At 38.8% G+C, this 24,031-nt stretch overlaps 1 protein-coding gene across 1 annotated transcript in view; it reads left to right on the forward strand.

Moving 5' to 3' along the window:
* Vps41 (VPS41 subunit of HOPS complex) overlaps nucleotides 1-24,031 on the forward strand; it is a 157,741-nt gene that overhangs the window by 58,511 nt on the left and 75,199 nt on the right. Inside the window, exons 5-7 of the mRNA XM_005071807.4 lie at nucleotides 10,193-10,267; nucleotides 18,986-19,048; nucleotides 20,771-20,836. Of these exons, the coding sequence (XP_005071864.1) occupies nucleotides 10,193-10,267; nucleotides 18,986-19,048; nucleotides 20,771-20,836 (204 nt within the window). The remainder of the gene's footprint in view (nucleotides 1-10,192; nucleotides 10,268-18,985; nucleotides 19,049-20,770; nucleotides 20,837-24,031) is intronic.

Below are 24,031 nucleotides of genomic sequence, written 5' to 3' on the forward strand. Positions count from 1 at the left end.
AGAAGTCCCTTGTTCAGCTGGCAGGCAGCTAGCCCAGGAACGAGAAGCCTTGGAAATCTGGTAGCATATTGAGCCTCCCTACCCTTGAGATTTTCCTTGGCATCTTCATGTTATGAGCCTTCCCTGGGAGAAGTGTTGCAATTCAGAGGAAAAAGCAGCATAGCAGGAGGATTGCTGCCATAGAACTGTCAGTACATCTGATAAACAGCTGCTGTGGAAACCAAAGTTAAAATGGCAGTCAGATAGTCCTATTGTAGCACACTGCATGTGTATGTTTTCATTTTTGCAAGTAAATATTTTGGTGCTGAACTTGTAATTGAGTGGTATTGCATATTCATCACATTCAAAGCTGTGGTTTTGTTTTTGAAAATATTCAAGTAGAATAGAACATTTGAGGAGCCTGACAATCATGGGGGTGCGAGTGGCAAAAATAAACCCAAAAGAAAAAGGAAAGACTAACTTTGAGATTATCCACCAAAAATGATGATTGCAGACATTTTAAAACACCTTTTAAAATTTAACTAGAAAAATTTAATTCTTATCTTTTAAAGTTTGGATAATAATGTGTGGTTGATGAGTGTGAATATGGCATTACTTTTATTCTAGCCTAAAAAATTAGCAATAAAAAGAAAAGTATGTGAATTATATAATGAAATAGTCACAAAGTAAACATAGCTTCTAGTCCAAGGAACTAGATTATGTGACACTTCCTCAGAACCTTCTTTATCACTGTTCTGTCCTTTGTAGTACTGAAGTATTAATCTTTGCTTTTTAAAATTATCCTCTTAACACAATTTTGCCTATTATTTTATATTATGTAAATGAGGTTGGATTGTGAATGTTAGAGGTAAAGAAAAGATGCTTACTGATCAAGGCTTCTCCTAGAATAAAACACAGGATTTTAAGAAGGAAAACCTAAAGCTTTTTCAGAGACCTCTAAACACACATAAGTGGAATAAGGCTTCTCATGAAGAGATGCTTCATATGCAGACATGTATCATGTGGAGACACACATACTTCTCATGGAAAGATGTTTTCTCATGGGGGCATGCTTCTTGTGGAGAGATGTTTCATATGGAGCAATGTCTCATATGGTGACCTGCTTTATGTGGAGAAACTCTTCATATGGAGAGAGACACTTCATATATTTCAGGGTTAGGAGAATAAGTATCATGAAGATAACAGAAATCCTCTGATCATGGTAGGATATACCTGCTAGTCATATGTAATAGTCTTTAAGAGACTGAGGAGGTTTTCTCTATGCTAAAGCTTTTAATCATGAATGGATGTTGAGTTTTGTTAGACACTTTCTACATCTGTTGAGATGGTTCTATATTTTTCTCTTTTACTAATATATAAAATTGTGTTGCATCGATTCTATGTTAAAACAGACTTGCATCTTTTCAAATACACTTGACTTTAATGTATATACTGGCTTTGCTAATAGTTTCTTCAGGGTGTTCCATTTAGGTCCTTACTTATATGTTCCCCCACAATGTTTTGCTAAAATTTGTAATTGTGGATTTATGCAGGCCTAGTAAAGTAAGTTGAGAAATGTCCTCTTTTTTGATCTTGAAAGAATTTGTACAATTATAATTTTTTATTCTTGGAAAATCATGAAATTAATATTTGAGTTAGTGAGCTTACAGCTGATGACTGGATAAAAGGAGCAGTGTTAAGAGTCAAGGAGAGGAGACTCCAGGTCTTCTCTCCCACCAAGGAGACCAGGAAACTAGCAGATCCAGGGAGATCAGGGGACCAACTGTTCTGGCAGGACCAGGTAAAACAGGCCCTGCATCTGGGCCTGTGTCCCAGTGCCTGGGGATTGCCTGGGAACTGCATGGAGCTTCCAATCCCGGCGGGAGCCAAGTACCCCAGATTCCAGATCTTCTCTCCCACCAACAAGACCAGGAAACCAGCAGATCCAGCAAAGGGACCAGGGGACCAGGTGGGAGTATAAGCACCACAGATTCCTGGTCTTCTTCTCCACTCATGGAACCAGAACGAGGACGAGGAATAGGAGAACTACCAGATTATTGGACTTGCTAGCATCCACCAGAAGGGAACTCTGGTCCCCTAACCACCAGACCAGTAAGGAGCTCTTTCTGCACCCACTAGAAGAAGAGATGGGAAAGAGACAATACAAAAACACACTCAGCAACAGAAAAAACAAATATGACACCACCAGATTCTAGAGACTCCATACCAGCAAGACTCCAGCATTCCAATGCAAATGAAGCAGAAGAGAATGACCTTAAAACCACCTTCATGAAAATGATAGAGGCCCTAAAAGAGGATATAGGAAAATCCCTCAAAGAAATGGATGAAAAAACAAACCAAAAAATGCAAGACATGGAAGAAAAAACAAACCAAAAAAGGCAGGAAATGGAAGAAAAAACAAAGCAAAAAATGCAAGAAATGGAAGAAGAAACAAAGCAAAAAATGCAAGAAATGGAGGAAGAAACAAACCAAAAAAGGCAGGAAATAGAAGAAAAAACAAACCAAAAAATGCAAGAAATGGAAGAAAAAGCAAACCAAAAAATGCAAGAAATGGAAGCAAAAACAAACCAAAAAATTAAAGAAATGGAAGAAAGAACAAACCAAAAAATTCATAAAATGCAACAAATGGGCGAAAAGATAAACTGAAAATTGCAAGAAACAATGCAAACAGTGCAAGTGTTGAAACTGAAATAGAAAAAGTTAAAAAAAAAAAACCACAATCTGAAGAAAGGCTGGAAATAGAAAAGCTGGGCAAACGGTCAGGTACTACCGATACAAGCATTATCAACAGAATACAAGAGATGGAAGAGAGAATCTCAGGCGTTGAAAATACACTAGGAGAAATGGATTCATCAACCAAAGAAAATCTTAAGTCCAACAAATCCTTAACACAAAACATCCAGGAAATATGGGAAACCATGAAAAGACCAAACCTAAGAATAATAGGTATAGAAGAAGAAGAAAACCACCTCAAAGGGGCAGAAAACATATTCAACAAAATCATAGAAGAAAACTTTCCCAACCTTAAAAAAGACATGCCAATGAAGGTACAAGAAGCTTACAGAACACCAAATAGAGTGGATCACACAAAAAAAGTCCCCTCGCCACAAAATAATAAAGACCCCAAATATATAGAATAAAGAAAGAATATTAAGAGCAGCTAAGGAAAAAGGCCAAGTAACATATTAAGGCAAATGTATCAGAATTACACCTGACTTCTCCATGTTAACTCTGAAAGCCAGAAGGCCTTGGATAGATATTCTACCAACACTAAGAGACCATGGATGCCAGCCCAGACTATTATATCCCGCAAAGCTCTCAATCACTATAAATGGAGAAAACAAGATATTCCATGACAAAACTAGATTCAAGCAATGCATATCCACTAACCCAGCCTTACAGAAAGTTTTGGAAGGAAAAATCCAACCCAAGGTAGTTAACTACAACCAGAAAAACATAGGCATTAGAGAATCCCTCTCTACCAACAGTCAAAAGAACAAAGGGGTGAAATTCCACACATAATTCCACTACCAACAACCATTCCAAATCAAAGAAGAATGAGCAATCAATGGTCATTAATATCCCCCAACATTAATGGCCTTAACTCACCCATAAAAAGACACAGGCTAGCAGAATGGAGTCAAAGACAGAACCCATCCTTCTGCTGCATACAAGAAACACACCTCATCCTCAAAGACAGACATTACCTGAGAGTTAAAGGTTGCAAAAATTTTTTCCAATCAAATGGAACTGAGAAACAAGCAGGGGTAGCAATCCTAATATCTAACAAATTAGACTTTAAAATAAAATCAATCAAAAGAGATGAAGGAGGTTAGTAATAACACACATCACAGGCGAAATCCACCAAGATGAAGTGTCTATCCGGAACATCTATGCCCCAAATACAAAGGCATCCACATTCGTAAAAGAAACATTACTAAAACTTACATCACATATAAAGCCCCACACACTTATAGTGGGAGTTTTCAACACACCACTCTCATCACTAGACAGAAATACCAGACAGAAACTCAACAAAGAAGCAAAGGGTCTAATAGAAGTAATGACCCAACTGGGATTAACAGACATCTATAAAACATTTCATCCACATAAAAAAGAATATACCTTCTTCTCACCACCACATGGAACCTTCTCAAAAATCAACCACATACTTGGCAACATATCAAACCTCAACAGCTTCAAAAAAAATTGGAATAACTCCATGCATCTTATCAGACCACCATGCTTTAAAATTAGAATTCAACAACAACACAAATTGCAGAAAACCTACAAACTCATGGAAATTGAATACTGCACAACTGCACCATTCCTGGGTCAAAGAAGAAATAAAAAAAAAAAGAAATTAAAGACTTCCTCGAATTCAATGAGAATGAAGACACAACATACCCAAACCTATGGGACACTTTGAAAGCAGTGCTATGGGGGAAGTTCATAGTACTAAATGCCCACATGAAGAAACTGGAGAATAGTTATACTACAGAATTAACAGCACAGCTGAAAGCTCTAGAACACAAAGAAGCAAACTCCCCCAGGAGGAGTAGGCACCAGGAAATAATCAAATTGAGGGCTGAAATCAATAAAGTAGAAACTAGGAAAACAATACAAACAATCAATGCAACGAAGACTTGGTTCTTAGAGAAAATCAACAAGATAAACAAACCTTTGTCCAAACTTACCAAACAGCAGAGTGTGAACATGTAAATTAACAAAATCAGAAATGAAAAGGGGACATAACAACAGACTCTGAGGAAATCCAGAGAATCATCAGGTCATACTTTGAAAAACTGTACTCCACAAAATTCAAAAATTTAAAGGAAATGGACGACTTCCTGGATAGCTATCACTTGCCAAAATTAAATCAAGAACAGATAAGCAATTTAAATAGACGTATAACCCCTATGGAAATAGAAGCAGTCATCAAAAGTCTCCCAACCAAATAAAAGCCCAGGTACAGATGGCCTCAGTGCAAAATTCTACCAGAAATTCAAAGAACAGCTTTTACCAATTCTTCTCAAAGTATTTCACGCAATAGAAGAAGAAGGGTCTTTGCCAAACTCTTTCTATAAGGCTTCAATAACCTTGATCCCTAAGCCACACAAAGAAACAACTAAGGAAGAGAACTTCAGACCAATATCCCTCATGAACATTGATGCAAAAATACTCAATAAAATACTGGCAAATCGAATCCAAGAACACATCAAAACAATCATTCACCACGATCAAGTAGGTTTCATCCCAGGGATGCAGGGATGGTTCAACATACGAAAATCCATCAATGTAATCTGCCATATAAACAAGCTGAAAAACAAAAATCACATGATCATCTCACTAGATGCTGAAAAAGCCTTTGACAAAATCCAACACCCCTTCATGATAAAGGTCTTGGAGAGATCTGGGATAACAGGAACATACTTAAACATAATAAAAGCTATATACAGTAAACCAACAGCCAACATCAAACTAAATGGACAGAAACTCAACGCAATTCCTCTAAAATCAGGAACAAGACAAGGCTGTCCACTCTCTCCATACCTTTTCAACATTGTACTTGAAGTTCTAGCCAGAGCCACAACAAAAGGGGATCAAGGGGATACAAATTGGGAAGGAAGAGGTCAAACTTTCACTATTTGCAGATGATATGATAGTTTACATAAATTATCCAAAGAACTCTACCAGGGAACTCTTATAGCTGATTAACACCTTCAGCAAAGTGGCAGGCTACAAGATCAACTCAAGAACATCAGTAGCCCTATTATATACCGATGATAAAAGGGCTGAGAAAGAAATCAGAGAAACATCACCCTTTACAATTGCCACAAACAACATAAAATACCTTGGGGTAACGCTAACCAAACAAGTGAAAGACCTGTATCGCAAGAACTTTGAATCTTTAAAGAAAGAAATTAAAGAAGCCCTCAGAAAATGGAAAGATCTCCCATGCTCTTGGATAGGTAGGATCAATGTCAGCAAGACAAAAAGGCAGCCCACAGAATGGGAAAAAATATTCACTAACCCCACATCTGACAGAGGGTTGATCTCCAAAATTTACAAAGAACTCAAGAAGCAAGTCTCCAAAACACCAAAGGACCCTATTAAAAAGTGGGCTGCAGAACTAAATAGAGAGTTTTCAATAGAGGAGTCTAAAATGGCTGAGAGGCACTTGAGAAAGTGCTCAACATCCTTAGCCATCCGGGAAATGCAAATCAAAACAACTCTGAGATACCATCTCACTCCTGTCAGAATGGCTGAAATCAAAAACACCAATGACATTTTATGCTGGAGAGGATGTGGTAAAAGGGGAACGCTCCTCCATTGCTGGTGGGAGTGCCAACTTGTCCAGCTACTTTGGAAATCAGTATGGAAATTCCTCAGAAAAATGGGAATAAACCTACCACAAGACCCAGCAACTCCACTCTTAGGCATATATCCAAAAGATGCCCCTTCATACAACAAGGATGTCTGTTCCACTATGTTCATAGCAGCATTATTTGTAATAGCCAGAACCTGGAAGCAACCTAGATGTCCCTCAAGCAAAGAGTGGATAGAGAAAATGTGGTACATTTACACAATGGAGCACTATTCAGCAGAAAAAAACAATGGAATCCTGATATTTTCAGGCAAATGGATGATACTGGAAGAAACCATCCTGAGTGAGGCAACGCAGTCACAAAAAGAGAAACATGGCATGTATTCTCTCATCTATGGATTTTAGACTTAGATCTGGTGAGTGCCAGCCTACAATCCTATGGCCAGAGAGTCTGGGAAACAGAAACTTCATTCAGTGGCTGATGGAAGAAGAGGCAGACTCCCACGGTTAAGCACTGAGCTGACCTCAAGAAAACCAGTAACAGAGAGGGAGGACTGATGACCAAAGGGATTAAGACTTGGCTGGTTTAACCCCCAGAATCAGCTGACCTGACAAGGGTTAACTCTTGAATCCCAGGCTGATGCCTGGGAATCCAACATGGGACTGATCAAGAACCCCTGAATGGGGGTGTCAGTGAGGAGTCCTAGGTAATATATTGAGCCTTGGGCAGTAGATCAGTATTAATCCCGGGTATAGACATGGACTTTGGACTCCCATCTAACAATGTGAGATGCACTCTCACCCTGAACTCTTGGGGGATGGTCTAGGCCCTGCCCTGGATAAAATGACAGACTATGGACACCCCCAAGGAGGGCCTCACCCTTCCTGGGGAAATGAGGGGATATTGGGGGGTGTTGGGGGAGGGCACGGGAGGAGGGGAAGGAAATGGAGAGAGACCTGGAACTGACTTGTGAAGCAACCTTGTTTCTAATCTAAATTTAAATTTAAATTAAAAAAAAAGAGTCAAGGAGAGAAGAAAATCGTAAGACAAGTGTTTGAGAAAAGTCAAGGGCAATAAGGGAAGTTCTGACTGGGATGTCTTACCAAGCAGGTTATATGCAGATCCACTAATAAAATCAGTGTGGAACTGATAGGAACATAGCCAAAGAGAACTCACTCAGAAGCTCAGAAAATTGTCTCTCTATATAAATAGTTAAAGTATGATAAACACCTTTCCTTTTGGGAGTAGGAGGACAAACTGTTTCATAAATGGGACTAGCTCAACTGGTACCTTTCTTGTAGGAAAATAAAATGAGTTTGGAAGTGACTTATGGTAGCCCTATAATGAATAAAGCAGTTACCCTCATGGAGAAAAATCACATATGGGTGCTTTGAACCAAACCTGGGTCCTTTGAAAGCATCATGCCTCTTAACCCCTGAGCCATCACTCAAACTGCCAGAAATACATTAATAAGGGGAAAAAAGTGAAAAAGATTTAAATAAGTACTTCATAGAGATCAAGTTAATTGCTCAGTAGACTAAAAGAAAAGGCTTGAGTTTATTTGTAGTCAGGGAAATGAATCAATGAATATTGGAAAGTTTTAAGATATCTGTTACTAACAGATCTGAGAGGAAGTATTGTCATACCTTGTAGATATTATTTTTTCCTTATAGTATTGTTAATGGAATGATGCAGTTTCTGCTAGGTGTGTCAAGGTAAATTTGGTTCATCTGCTCTTGAGATACCATTAGATGTTTTAGGCCTTGAATCACACATAGAAACTGAAGCCTTGCTTTTCCTTATGTGAAATAGAGACACCTCTCCTTAGCTTATCACTTTCTTAAAAAATTCTGTATCAAATAAAGCATAGGTCCCATTTTTGGGACCAGTAAGTGTGAGTCAGGGACTGCTTGGATAGGCCGTGGCCCTTTTAGAAGCAAGAATCCAGGAATAAGAGGACACAAAACTTGGCATTGTATGGAATGAAACTCTAGTTCTGATTTGTAACTTGCAGTAAAGGCCTTATAATGGAGTCTTGGCATTGGTTGCACTCAGCACTTGGATTTAGTTTTGTAGGTGTCAGATACACTGTCCCCTGGAATTTTCTACGATGGGAGGATATTGTGATTCTGTGCATTTCAGTACAGTCATGCATAGTTTTCAAACCCTTGATATGTTACTGTGATTTAGGAATTGAGTTTTTACTTTTATTTAATCTCAGTAATAAAATCTTGGTGTTTTTATTGTAACCCTTGCCTTTTTAATAGTTGAGTCTTGTTCCAGATATTATTTTCATAGTCACTTGTGGACAATGCTCTATTCATCAGAAGAAAAAGTAAGCCACACCCACCAATGAAGATGTCTTTTAAGCCAGTTATAACATATGTCAGGTAAAATACAGTGAGAGATCTACATAGCTTACACTTGCCAAGTTTAAAGTGGATATAAAAGGTTTGATGAAAGATCAGAACAGAAGATGATCACCTTGAGGAACTGTTTATCCCCGAAAGGCTGTGGGACTGACATTCAGGCTGGTGCTCAGCCCAGTAGCCATGCCCTCCTCAGTGCTTTCCCAGGACAGTCTTTCTTTGTCTTTGCATTTTTCTTACCAACTCTGCAGTACTTACCATCTTCAGTCCTTTCTTACAGCTGAATAACTTAAGTCTGCTCTTATTTCTGCTGTGGTTCTTTATCATGGATTTCAGTGCACTCTCTATAAAATGGACTGACCACCTGTCTTCAGTGACCTTTTCCTTGACTAACATGCTAGATACTTTTAGTGCTAACTGATTTTTCTTGGACTTCCTATCAGAATGTTGTGTGGTGATTTAGGGATCCAGATGTGAAAGGATTCTGTAGCCAGAATACTGGGAACTTGCCTCAGCAATCAGTCAGTATGTAGCCTTTGTAAAGTGTGAGGGTCTTGTTGTGCCCTGACCTTTCCTTAATGACTATGAGATACTTTCCTGTTGAAGATTCAGCATTCTGTTTTGTGTATTCCCCTTTATCTCATCAACAAGGCAAATGGGGCAATTTTAAACTCTACATGTATTCTTTTGTTGTTAACATTTCTTTTTCATGATTTGCTGCTGTGGAGCTTTGTGTAAGGTACTTGGAACCTGTCATTATTTAGGAATGAAAGCAAAAGCTATTGTGTGATGCTGACAGTACTCACTGAGTTTTGACTTTATTAGAAAGCCCCTGTATGAATATTTTAGTACATAAACAATTGGCTACATAGAAATTTAAAATGTAATTGTTACTTAATTTTTGGAAAATACATCAAAAGTGAAACGGTCTTAAATTTGAAATTATTTAAAAGAAGAGGGAATTCAAAATTAATTATTGTTATATGGGCTATGGTTTTTCCTAAACAAAGACAATGGATATAGTAAAAATGAAATGTTGATCTGCTTGTTCATTAGGGAACAAGCAGATTGATGAAGCAAACTAAAACAAGCAAAAAATAAATTTATGTGCTGACTTCCATTTTTACTTTTTTGTTTGTTTTGTTCTTTTAATAGATTTTGGTTGGGAAACATAAATTTAAGGGTATAAAGTACGTAAAACAGATGAAAAGAAATAGAAGATTCTGAGAAGTAATATTTTCACAATGCTCCAGGTATATGAAAGAAAAGTTGTGAACATCATAGGTTTCTGAGCTCACACTGAGTGTAGGAACAAATCTGCATGTTTTATGTATTTGAAATGTTAACATTTTCATCTCAGAACAAAGTATACCTTAATTCTTGAAGCTGATAAACAATTCATGTCATGTCAGTTTTACAAAGATCAAAGATATCAGATTGTTGAAATGTTTACCTAAAGTTTTCCATGCCATTTTTTTTGTTTGTGTTTGATAGAGTCCTGTGAAGATAAACCAGATTAGCTTGGATGAAAGTGGAGAACACATGGGCGTGTGTTCAGAGGATGGCAAGGTATGTGATTAAGTGGTCCCGGGGAAAGTTGCTTGGGCAGTGAGTGTTAGATTTTACCCATGCAAGTGATTGGATGCTCTCTGCTTACTTTACACCTGTGTGCAGAGAGCCTTGATTATTCTTTTTCAGTATTGGACTTGCTTTTGATTGCTCATAATTAAAATAAAATATATTTTGCCCAAATGTGCCTTAGGAAAAGTAATTACAAGAATGTCAATAATCTAACTAGTATTAAGCTGATTAACAGCTGTGGCAGGGTGACGTGCCCCCTTAATCATTACTGCTGTGCCACTTTGACTCCAGTGACTAGTCTGCAGTTCCTGCAAGACAGTAGTTTAATGCTTTTCTGCCATAAATCCACAAAATTGGATTTTGTGGGCATGATTTCTGTGGGCTGGTGGTTTTCATTTTAACACGAAAGTTATGAATGTTACTCTTGAATTATAGAATCTTTTGATAAGCAATCATAGTTTATCAGAAGAATAAAGTGTCTTACAATGGCCACATTAAATAAATGTAAAATCAATATATGTACAGTTTTCTAAAAACCTGGCACCTACTTCCTGGACCGAGGACATACATCATTTGTGCAGTATATAGCTAACAACTATCAGTGCTTCTTGCTGATGGTATGCTGTGACATTTAGTGGTTGTGATGATTGATTTTCCACTTGCAAGAATATCTTCTTTGTTTTTAAGTCGATGGAAGTCTTTTCTAATGTTCACTTGCAGTGATAAAATCCTAATGCAGAGTATTTAAGCCCCTTCTCTAAAATACCAGTTTAAGAAGAGAATGCATTAAAAATCATTACATAAGTTTATGCATCCCTTAGTGAATAGAGATTTCCTAATCTAATTTTATACATTTTAAGTGTTCTGAACTCAATGGGCCATTAAAATGAGTAAATTAAAAACAATGTACTCAGGGCAAAAGAGGATATACCCTTCTCTGTCTATCAACAGTGCTGCACTCAGCGTTGTCTATCAGCAGTGTTGCACCATTGATCTGTTAACGAGTACAGCACAAATTCCTCATGACATACATAGTTGTATTTTATTTATCTCAGGTTTATCTTGCCCCCAAAATCTTTTGAAACACAGTTAGAATGCTACTTCTTTTCAAAAAGTACCATCAAAGTTTATAGTACTTCGTGAAATTCTGAGATGAACACGTGTCAAACGAAGAGCTAAGGAAAGTGTTGGTTTGTGTGGAAATTGAAACGAATTTTTGTGCATGTATTTGTAAAGAAAGTTAACTTTAATTTTCTTTCCTTAAAGGCCTAATCATTTGTGAACTTATAGAAGATAGCAGTTTCTTTAAACTAACTGGGAATGTAAGAATTTTCAGTTGGGAACATTCATTAGGGATTCCAGAACTTTCAATGCTGAAGGATTATTACTAATGTATAATAGTGGAATCTCTCAATTACTCCATCTGCTCTTCAATGTGATGACCTGAGAGTTCCCATTGCATCCTTTTAGCAAACACTAAGCTTCCTGGTTTAGAAAAAAATGTATATCTGTATTGTTTTTGTATAGTTTCATGATATATTTTGAAGTGTTTTTCCCCCATATGTTTTCTTAGCATGAATAGAACCATAAAGAATTCTCCCACTACATGTATTTATGTAAGTCAGCCCTACCCAATAGTCAGTGTTGTGAAAACTGGGAGGCTGTATAAAATGATGTATGAAGTGGTTATCTGCCATAAGAACAGAAGGACTTTACTGAGGTCAGCTGTGTCTTTGAGTGGCTGTTACGTTTTTTGCTTTCATCGGTTTATGAGGACTCATATTCAGTAGTTATATTTATTTCACTGTTAATCTTTGATACTTGCGTTGCTTCTTTTTTTTTTTTTTTTTTTTTTTTTTTTTGGTTTTATGAGACAGGGTTTCTCTGTATTGTTTTGGAGGCTGTCGGTCCAGCCGGGCGTCGAACTCACAAAGATCTGCCTGCCTCTGCCTCCCAAGTGCTGGGATTAAAGGCGTGCACCATCACTGCCCGGCTTGCGTTGGTTTTTTTTAAAGTCACCATTCTAGTAGCTGGCTAATTTACACATGTATTCGATACTTGCTCAGTTCTTTCTCATGGCTTCTCTGAGTTTGAGCTCTGCATTTAAGATACTAAGGCATATAAAATGTGTCTGTAATTTCATTTTGGTGGCATGGATTTGTATACAACTTTCAGGATAAGGATTCGGGATCAGGTTTATTTTCTCATCTGTAAAGGGAGACTTCATGTAGAGTATACTAATTTAACAAAACAAATTCTGAGTTGACAAATTTTTCTCTCATATTTTAGAGATAATGCCTGCTTTATTTTGGCACTTTGTAGCATACTTGTTGGTCAACTTACTTTTGTTCTTTAAGAAATCTTTAAAAACAACTCTTGTCCTTTGCAGCTTGGCTAATAATAATAGTAATAACAAAACAAAAATAGTAAACACAGCCTTTGTAATCTGGTTGCTATCCTAAGTCTCATTCTTAACTGCTGTCATTAATTTCATCTGGATCACAGTAGCTCTTTTGATCCATATATTAAAGTATTGCTTTCATTTCAGGAAACTTTACTTCAGTTATAATTTTGATTATTACTTCAGTTCTATTTGTTTCCATTTCTTCAAGAAATTCAATAATATGAGGCTGGAGGCAGTATTGCTGAGAGGCAGAGTGTAGCTGTGTTCCAGCTGCCTGGGCTGGCACCCACCTCTGCTGTCTTAATGGTGGTGTGCTGTCTGACTTGTCAGGTACCTCCTTCTATAAGGATTATGTGCACAAAGAGAATCCCACTCCAATGTACAGTGACTGTCTATTTCCAGGCTTTCATTTCTAGCCCACTGCAGTGTGGACTCTTCCCTACTTCCACTTTTCTACCTAAACTTTTGCATGTGTCAGGACAAATGAACACATACTACCATAAAAATGCATAGCTCACAAGAAGAATTGGATGCATCAACTGAGTCAGCCCTGGCATACTGGTTTTGCTGTCATGTTGGTCTTGTCCTTCAATTTTTCTGAGGTAGGCAGCTTCTTTACTTGTTTAAATGTTTAGCTGCTTGGCTTTCCTTCCAACATAGTTTTATTTCTGTTCCCTTTGGGTGTGGGTTTGTATGCCATTTTCCACTTTTAGTTTTTCTTTGGGTATCAAGCAGCATGGTCTAGGGATTCATATTTGAAGTACACTGTTGTGTTTTGTGTATTGCTAAGTAAGCGTATTTTTTTCTGTGCCTCGTTTTGTCTCATCCTTTGTAATACTTACCTACTTCTGACTACTGTGAGGACTTATGGGTTAACTTTAGTCACTTGGTTGAGAAGATCCATATGGTAGTTGTTAACCCTCCTTTTAATGGCAGTCACCATTACTCTTTATGTGGCTCAGAGATGTTTGGAAACCTCTTGTTGAGACTTATAAATAGCCTTTGGATTTTCCTTTGGCTTCTGAGTACTATTAAGGCATGTTTAAATACATTGTTGTTTTTTTTTCCCTTTGAGTCTTTGGAATGGTGTTCTGCAATGTTTAAGACATCACTTATGTTTCTGTTTGCTTTTTTAATCTATTCTAGCAAGAACCATGTTGGCAAACAGATTCAGTGCTTAGCTGACTCTTGGTGAGCCTAACTTGATTTTGTGAAGTTGTAGTAGTTACTTTCTGTTGCTGTGATAAAAAGAGTGACCAAAATTAACTGGGAGAGAAAAGGGTTTATTTGCCTGTGTTATGACATCATCAAGGGAACTTAGAGCAGGAACTCAAGTAGGAACCTTGAGATAAGAACTGAAGCACAGACTGTGGGTGAACACTGCTTATTGACTTGCTTCCCAGATTGGTCCTCATGGCTTTCTCAGCTGGTTTTGTATATAACCTAGGTACACCTGCCCAGGGCTAACACTGTCCACAGTATGTTAGATGTTCCCACATCATTTGTCAATCATGAAAATCCTCCACAGGCCAGTTGATGGAGGCAGTTCCTCTACTGAGGTTTCTCTTTCCAGGTAACTCCTACATGTGTCAAGTTGACAGAAACTAACCAGCATGGAGCTATTATAGAATCACTTTCCTATATCCAAAAGAAAGGCCTGCATATGAACTAGATCTTCTTTGAATTGAGGAATTTGGTGATGAAGTTGCTTTTTGCCAGAGAGAAATAGAGGCTTCTCTTGTGATCTCTTTTAGCCTCAGATGTTCCATGTTGATGAATAGGATGGAGGAGAGCAGTCTCTCCATTTACTGTCCAAGATAAGATGCCAGCTCCCAAGAGTGCCCCTGCCCTGCCTGTTTTCCTGATATTATTTGGAAGCTGGGAGAATGGTATAGTGCTTTGGCTACCTCAGTCATAGTTCCTGTATATGTGGCAGGCTACTGCCTGGTGTTATAGTTGACAAATGGTAGAATTCCATACAAAGTTAATCTTACACCCTCCTGTTTTATTCATAAGGGTAGGTAAAGTATATGTTCCATATCTCTGTGATACTCATGTGGTTGTCTGGATGGTTGTTCATGAGAACTCCTACAGGACTTTTCAGTAGATTGGCTGTAAGATATTTGTGAGGAATTCTCATTCATTCATTCATTCATTCATTCAGTCTCAGTCTTAGAGTCAGTTTCTCTTTCTTCATCTCTCTCCTCTTTGTGCCTCCCTCTGTCTCTCCTCCCCCTAGAAGTTCTTGTGGCAGGTTGTTAGAGCTGCTATAGATAATACCATTTTCAAAAGAATACTTTCTGTTGTGACCTTTAATTTTCTAATCTTTACCTTAACTTTGATCTTTCTAGAAGTCAAAACTCTGAGCTGTCATTCACTGGATTCCCTTTACCGCTTAGTATACTCTTCAGTGACCAATAGCCACATTAATCAGGAGTGATGGGGAAAAGAAAACGGGACTGTTTTGGTAGCTTTAGTAGTGTAACTTGTGAGTCTGTACCTTAGGGTATGTCATCACTGAAATGAAGCACAGTGTCCACAGCTTTCCAGAGCACCACAGTGCTGACACTGATACTGTTGATATCTCACTTAGGAAGTACAGTACGTTCTGTGTGTTCAGTTAAGCTTACTGTTAATAATAGTGGACCTGGGGTTTTTGTTGTTTTGTTTTGTAGAAAGGGTCTCATTTTGTAGCTTAGGCAAGCCTGGAATTTGAGATTCTCCTGCCTCAGCCTTCCAAGTACTGGTATTACAGATGCATGCCTATCTTTATAAGAGTTCTCATCTTCCTGTCACCTTTAGTGGTTCCTCTTACAGTGTTTTTTAACTATAAGAAGGCACTCTCCTTCTGAGGAGTTCTCAAGGACAGCGCTGAGCGTCAGTGCCTGTTTCGTAAGAGCTTGTTTGACTTTGTTCCCTTTGTGTTTGTCACAGTTGGGCTTCCAGTCTGATAAATAGGCTTTCATAAGGATACAGTGTTGGTTGTCAATAGACAATTTATATCTCACCCACTGTCTAAGTCATACTTATTTATTTGAATGAATACTGTTACTTTACTTCACCTCCTGTGAAAGCTCTCTTAGTTCAAACTCAGACTCCACCTCCTTTATAGTTTGACAACTAACTTTTCAATGTTGCTATCCTATTCTCCTCTTTCACCTAATGAGAAAAGGAACTTTCCTTCTTTGTAGATTGGAAGTTGTCTGATGTGATGATATCTTAGGGAAGAATGGGCTTTGGAGAACTTGGATTCTGGCCACAGCTCTTGTTTTTAATGACCATATGCAAGTCTCTATTTTTCCAGCAGAATCATCTCTTTAACAAGAACATTTGTATTGGCCATAGCATCCCTAGCAGAAGTCTAGAGTAAGATCCTTAGCCCCTTGTTGATTTCCTCCATTACAATTCAGTGACACAGGGCCTGCCTTACTGTGCAAACTTGCTGGTCTTCATCAAGTTTCCCCATGGCAAAGTAAAGGTCTATGTGTAGTGCTTTGCTGAACACAGTGCTTAACTGTTCTGCGTCAGAAGTATCATTTCCAGGAATTTATAGAAAAGCAATGGCTTTGTACCCTCCCAACAGTAAGAGCCCAGTGGCAGTGGCATGTGGATTCCGTTCTGAGAGACTTCTGTGTGTCTCTTTGTGTCTTGCTAATCTGGGGCTCTAAAAATTCTCATAAAATTAGAGGAAGGACTAGCAAAGATTTGGTTAACTTGCTTGTTTGAACTAAGCTCTGTTTATGTATCTCCAGAGTGACCTCAAATTAGCAATTCTCCTGTTTCATCTTCCTGGTTATTGGGTTATAGGCATAGGCATGTACACCACACCTGCTCAAAGGTTTTCTTTTTTATAATGTGTGGATTTGTCTCGTCAGAGAATTCTCTGCTTGGGAGTTGGGAGAATCAGCCATTTACAACTTGCCAACATTAAAGGCAAGAAAAAAATTGAGTTTGAGTAGTCTTTATCAGTACAAAAAATGAATTTGTCACTAGAAACCACATAAAGAAATCTCATTAGACTGTGTTGATTTAACAGAACATGTGTAGCCTGGGCAGTCTATAGCAACAGAAAGTTATTTCTCACAGCTTTGTGGCTATGAAGATCTGGGATCAGTGTCTGGAGAGAAATGTCTTCCCTGTTCCCAGAGGACACTGCTACAGTCCTCGCCTGGTGTGAGGGATGCATCTGTCTCCTTAGTGGCAGAAACCGGGCAGCAAAAGTGCCTATTTAGATCCTTTTATTCCTTTTATAGTGGCACTAGTGTCCCTTTCCTGAGCAAACCACTTACCAAAAGCTTTCCCTCTTAATACCGTGACATTGGGCATTGGATTTCAACAGAAAAGTTTGAGGGATACAAACATTCAGACCAAAGGCTTATGCGAATGGCCTCATAGTACAAAAGTAAAGAAGAAATTCTGTTAGAGACCAGAAAAAGCAAACCTGTCACAGGTGCTGGGATAGTAAGTACATGCCCTAACACTGTAGTTTAGCACTCTTCCGTTCTCATGCTCTTCTGGTAAGACTAAATACTAATTAGAAACAAGCTGTTAGGCCTGGAGAGATGACTTAGTGGTTAAGAGGACTTGCTACTCTTACAGAGGACTGGGCTCAACTCCCAGTACCTATATGGTGGCTTGCAACCATCCGTGACTCCAGGTCCAGTGGGTCTGACACCCTCTCTTCTGACTTCTCCAGGCATCAGGCATGCATGTGATGCACATGTACACTCGGGCAAAACACTCATATATATATTTAAAAACCTTGAATAACTAAAACAAGTCTGTCATAGATTTAGTCCATCAAATATGAACATAATAATAACCTGTGACTTAACATTCTCACCTCTTGTTAAATGGGCCTCATACACGTGTGTGAGTTCACCAGGAGATTTGGAAAGAATGTCTGCAGAATCCCTGTTCATAAAAGCCCTGAATGGTGCTAAAGCAAGTGGCTGTCCGTAGAAGGAGAACATGAATTGTGACGTAGTCGCATGCTGCCACCTTCACAGCATCAACAAAGAGCCAACCGCTGCTGTTGTGAGCCACCGTGTACAAAAAGCTCACAAGGGCGGTTTTAGAAGGCGCCCCAGGGGAATGGCGCATGCTTGCATTTTTGTGAAACTTAACTGGCAGTGTGACTTGCACACAGTGATGGGTCCCAGGGTAGTGGTGGGTTTCAGGGTATCACTGAGAAATACAGTAGAGGAGCTCCTTGAATTCTGTTTTTTCCCCCTTTTGGTTTTTTTCTTTCCTTCCTCCTTTACTCCTTCCTTTCCCTCCGACCTCCATTCTTTCTTTCTGCTTCTTTGTTTTTCCCTCAGTTGGACACAGATGCATGATCCTCCAGCCTCAGCCTCAGAATATCAAGATTATACTCACATCTGACTTAAATTCTCTTTCTTGCTCTGGCTAATGGTAGAAGAGTCAGATTTATGTCACAAATGTGGCAAGCTAAAATCTGTGAATTTATCCTTTGTGTTATACACATTAGACCTAATTTGTTTTTGTTATGTTATTTGCTGTGATCAATTCAAAAACTGTGAGGAAATATAACTGAATAAAGTGACTCAAGACAGCTTGAAAGTAAACACCAATGAAGGACAAGTTAAATACTTCATTTACACATGGAAGAGATTCAGCATATGATTTTAATGATCTTATTTTATTCATTCTTTTGTGACATCAATGTGTATGTGTGCATGGGTGTTTATGTGTCCTGTGTTTGTGCATGCATGTGTATGCCTGCAAATGTATGTATGTGTGTGTATACATGTTTGTGTGTGTATGTGTGTCTGTGAACCGTGTATGCATGCATGACTCAAGAAAGGAAGTTCCTTTCTCCTTATAGGAGGAAAACAGTTCCATTAGGCTGTGGGAATTTCATAAAAGAATGTTAGTAACCTGCCCATATCTATTTCATTTCTGAAAGTTGGTATCTGTTTCCTAAATTGGGTGAGTAAAGGGAACTCTATCCATGTGATACTTGTAAAAGCTTTTTTATTTTCATTTTAAAAATTAAAATATAATTACACTATTTCCATTTTCATACTCTGTCTCCTCCATGTACCCCACCCATGCCAATCATGGCCTTTGGCCTCTCTTTCTTTAAGATGCTTGTAAAAGCTTTGTTGCCAAAGAGTGCTCTACACTGATGGGCTAGTTTGCAATGGGTACTTTATAGGGGTCATGATGACTTAGAATCATTGGAATGCCTCACTTTTCTTTTCCTTTCCTTTTCCTCTGCTGACTTGGCTCTCCCTGTTACTATCGTGATAAACTGATGTGATGTGTTCACTTCTCAGGTACAAGTATTTGGACTATATTCTGGAGAAGAGTTTCATGAGACTTTCGACTGTCCCATTAAAGTAAGTACTTAGCAAGTTTTCCCTCATGAGGAAGCTTTCTCCCCTAGATGAGGATGACTTTAGTGATTGAGACAATGTCCATTCTGTTCAGTCCATGGTGTGCTGGTATGCTGGACTGAGACCAGATGTAGAATGCGTGACTGCCTCAGCCTGTGCTCTGGGAACTTTTAGTAGAGTGTAGGAATCACACATACCATTCTGACCAAAGAGTGACAAGGTAAAAACAATCTCAGTAAGTTCTCGGATGAAAGAAGTCATGTTTAGCTACATTGGCTGGTGGTATTGTGTTTTGCTTTTGAGTGATAACTTCGTAGGTTGAGTGATGACTGGCTGAGCTTTGAGACAGACAGGAACAGGTGGGAATCAGTTTTCCATGTAGAAGAACATATTAGAAATGGAGAGGCCAGTCAGTTCCAACTGTGTTCAATAAGTGGCAGAAAATCTTGCCTAGATGTGCATGACCAAGTAAAGAGGCAATTAAAATCCGACTAGAGCAGGTTGGATCTTCAGACTAAGGAATCTGGTTTCCATCTAATAGATTATTAAGTGCCTAAGAACAAGAGTGGTATAGATAGAACGTGGATCTAGAAGGGCTAATAACTTTGTGCAGTAGAGATGGCAAGTCTATAGGCAAGAGGCACGGAGATATCTGGAGATAACAATCATGGTAAAGTATCTGTTGTACTCTTCAAAGAGGTGATTCTCTTTCACATGTTTATTCAAACTGTGATTGCCCAGTAGTAAAGGGTAGATAAGATCCTGAGTCCTACCCTTGAGTGAGACAGGCACTGGGAAGGAGGCGTGGCTCAACCGATGCAGACATGGAGGAGCAGTTAGTACATCGGCCCTCCTGGCTTGTCTTTCTGTACCTTTGTGTGTGTGTGTGTGTGTGTGTGTGTGTGTGTGTGTGTGTGTGTGTGTGTGTTAATATTTTTGAGGAGAGATGCTTGTTGCAGGTTATGAGAGAACTTGCAAGACTCCTTAGAGATTTTAAGAACTTGGGGTAAGCAAAGTGTGTTTCTGTGTTGGAAGTTAGGATGGGTTAGGGCGGAGCTGAAGTGAACACAGACCAAACAAACAGTAATGTTCACAAGAATGAGAAGATGTATGCTAAACGCTGGTGATGACGGTGTAGAGAAATCCATTAACCTGTCCGGCTGGAGGAGGGAAATGTATTAGTTAATTATAGAAATGTGAAATGTGTTCAGCTAAAAGTAAAGTTTTTGATATAATTTATACTTGGGGATGGAAAGGTGAAAAGGTAGAAACTTGTGTTCAAAGAGATGGGTCTCAAAGAAAGTGAGGCTGATGAGAGCCCCTGAAATGTCACTGCTGCTTTCCTCCTTCAGGGCAGTGGTAGAGCAGCCTCAGGGGAGTCCTGCACATGGCCCGGTTCCCTGGGTTCTTCTAGGCAGTATGCTTAGTTACTGAGGTATCACTTCTGTGGTCCACCTGTCTTCATGCCTTTAGGCGATGATTGTGCTCAGAGCGCCTCACTCCACCAGAAACTAGACCCTTCACTCTTGTGTAGCTTTGATTTTGCTTCAGAGAATGCATTTTATCACACAATAGCAAAATGTCTTCAGCAGTCCCACAGCCTTACCTGAATGCATTGCTCCCTGCCGAGGTCCAGTCTTTAGATAGTGCTGCTCAGAGTGGACAAAGGGTTCTCAAGTGTACCTGTGACTTTTAAACTGGGCCTGGGCACTTTTTCTTTTGTAGATCATTGCGGTGCACCCACAGTTCGTGAGATCCAGTTGTAAGCAGTTTGTGACAGGAGGGAAAAAGGTAATGCTGGGTGTCTCTGCCAGGATGTGTGCCCTGTGACAAATGATGGTGTAATGAAACTGTGAGACTTTCAGCCTCAGTTAGTTCAATACCTTCCTTTGAAGTAGGTAACACCTGAAGTATGAAAGTAATGGCTCTTACACACACACAAGGCAGCATTTAAGAGTAACAAATACTATTGAATTAGGAATTGTTCTTCTTGTTTGTGACAAACCTCCTGTAGGCTGAGGTAGTGTGAGGAGAGTTACTACTACTCCTAACTGATATGTTCATGGCACATGGTATGTTTTCAGTGCTATTCAGAACTTTCCTGAGCATCTGTTTGTTATAGAAATAATGAATCCTGATATTAAAGAGTCATAGGGTCTGTTATTAACAGAGTTTTAAAAACTTTTCTTAATAAGAAACACTATCACATACTAGAAATGAAAATGTTACTTTGTATAGAGCCCTTGAAAAAGAGGTGGTGAATGATTTCAGTAGTTATGTAGCTGTGAGATGGTGGCTGTGAGGCCCACATTCCAACGCATCCAGAATGTTTCATGAGGTGAGTCACTTGTGTTCTTATAGTACATACAATGAGGTGCCAGGGAAGCACACCGCTCATCCCTCTTTATTCTCAAGGTTAATGTGGCAGACCTGGGGACCCATTCTGTGGCACATAATCAAGGTGACACCAGCTCTGATTTCTTCATAGGAATTACCCTTTACCTTCCCACCTTCTAGCCCATTGCCATCTTTTGGTTTAGCTCCAAGCACAACAAAGTGTTTATGTTGTTAGTAATGGTACTCTTAGGCTTAATCTGATATTCCCTGCCTTAGGCAGAATTAAGTACTTCTTTGTCTTTGATAACTCTGAGGAAGAATAATTTTAAAACCCTCTTATTTTATTATTAAGCAGGTTAGGAGATTTTGTTTTCATAAATTCACTTCACTTTGATGGCAACCCATGAATTCGGTGAGAATGAAGAGTTAATGATCTGCTGCCATTTTTAAATATGGCTTAAAGCAGGACGCTTATATTAGTAGTTTGGGATCTATTATTAGGTGCTGGTGGAGGGTCTAGGCAAGCACTCCACAGCAGGATACATCCCAGCATGGGTGCTGCTCTTGAAGCATTCTTGAGCTCTCTTTAAGAGGCCATTATAAAGTCTTCAGCGTGTTAGGAGCTTTATGGAATGTGTATGTGTCCTTTATCTAAAGAGTGTGACATGCCTACTGTTGATTTGTTTCCTTGTATCCATTGAGTTTATTATGTAAGTCTGCACTTTGCTAATAGTAAAATGTTGCATTTGTTTTCATAAACTCTGGTGACATCTTTAGTTAAATGATATTTCAAAATTTACTGGGTTGGTGTAGTTGTAGAAATCTCTAGAACATTTCTTTCTTCTGTCATGCAGTATACATGTTTAAAGATTTCCTTTGCTACATGCTTTTCACATTATTGTGTTTTATTGTAATGTGTATTTAATTGAAGATATCATTTAATTATTATTATTTACTTATATACAGGTTCTCTTGGAATTAGTTATGTAGACCAAATTGACCTTGAACTCACAGAGAGTTGTCTGTCTCTGTCACCCTAGTTCTGAGACTAAAGGCCTGTGCCAGCTACCATGCTTAGGCTAAGAAATATATTTTGTTTGTATGGGTGCTTTGCCTGCATGCATATCTGTGTACCACCACCATAGCTTGACTAAGAAATTTATCTTGTTTTTTAAACAAGTTATGTGTATGGGTATTTGTATAGCAACACATGCATTCCTGATACCCTTAGAGTCCAGAAGAGGCTATCTGATTCCTTGTAACTAGAGTTACAGATGGCATGAACTACCCTGTGGGTATTAGGATTCAGACTTGTGTCTTCTGGAAGAATAGCCAGTGCTCTTAACCACTGAACCAGCTTCAGCACCTTGATTTTTTTTTTTTTAAGTAAGAAAAGGCTTTTAAGCCGGATGGTGGTGGTACACACCTTTAATCCCAGCACTCAGGAGGCTGAGGCAGGTGGATCTCTGTAAATTCAAGGCCAGCCTGGTTTATGGAGTGAGTTCCAGGTAGCCACAGCTTTTACACAGAGAAACACTGTGTGAGGGGAAAAAGGCTTTTATAGAGGATGTTAAGTAGTGGCTGTTATTAGTGATTAATTTCCTTTGGAATTAATGTTGGCAAGCTATAACTAATTGAGTTATAGATGTTTATAAACCTTGACAAATGAGGAAAGCAAAGATTGCTTTGGTCCAAAAGCAAAGTCTTATAACTGGAGTTTTAAACTAGAACCAGAAATTATTAACAAAACCAACTGAAGAGTTCAGCATTTAGCAACTATTGATAACCCTTCAATAATCATGTGTTGTGGCGATATATTATTTATGATTTATTAAAGCTTGCTTGCCTGAGGATTCAGAAAGTAAAGTCAGCCTCAATCTATAGAGATCATGCAGGGGGGTACACACCTTTAATCCCAGGACATGGGGGACAGAGGTAGATGGATCTCTCTGAGTTCAAGGCTACCCAGAGCTACCTACACGAGATTGAATTAGTCTAAAAGAGTAATAGAGCTCATGCCTTTAATCCCGACACTAGAATGATATAAAAGACAGGAGCAGGGTCTCCAGTATTCAGTAGTCCATCTCAGGATTCTTCAGCCATGTTGAGGAAAGCATAGAAGTCTGGGATTAAAGTCTGAGGTTTGGTGGATCCAGGATCACCTCTCAGTCTGAGGTAGAGGTAAGAGCTAGTGGCTGGCTGCTTTGCTTTTCTGATCTTTGGCTTGAAACTTTAATAAATCACAAAGAATATATCACCACAATATGTCTTGAGCACCATGAGTCCGAGGTAAAGAGTGGGAAGCAGATCACATAGAAGAAAATAAAAGGCAAATACTGTGCAGTTGAGAGGCTTGAGTCAGAAATAGCTTAACATTCAAAAACTTAGAATGCTCAGATGGGGGTATGATGTAGAAAAGATGTGTTTTTACATATAAGAACACTAATTACACGCTTGCTTTCCTATAGTCCTTTACATTATGTTTCAACTTCCAGAAGCAGGGATGAAGTGGCCCATAGGCTGAGGAAGGAAGAGGCAGGTAGGATAGTGAAGGTCTGATGATATATGGGCTATTCATAAGACTAGTAGACTCCTACTTAATATTTTAGTTTTTAGAATATTTTTAAAAGATTGATTTATTTCTGTATT

Source organism: Mesocricetus auratus, unplaced genomic scaffold (assembly GCF_017639785.1).
Source record: "Mesocricetus auratus isolate SY011 unplaced genomic scaffold, BCM_Maur_2.0 Super-Scaffold_100013, whole genome shotgun sequence".
NCBI lineage: Eukaryota > Metazoa > Chordata > Mammalia > Rodentia > Cricetidae > Mesocricetus > Mesocricetus auratus.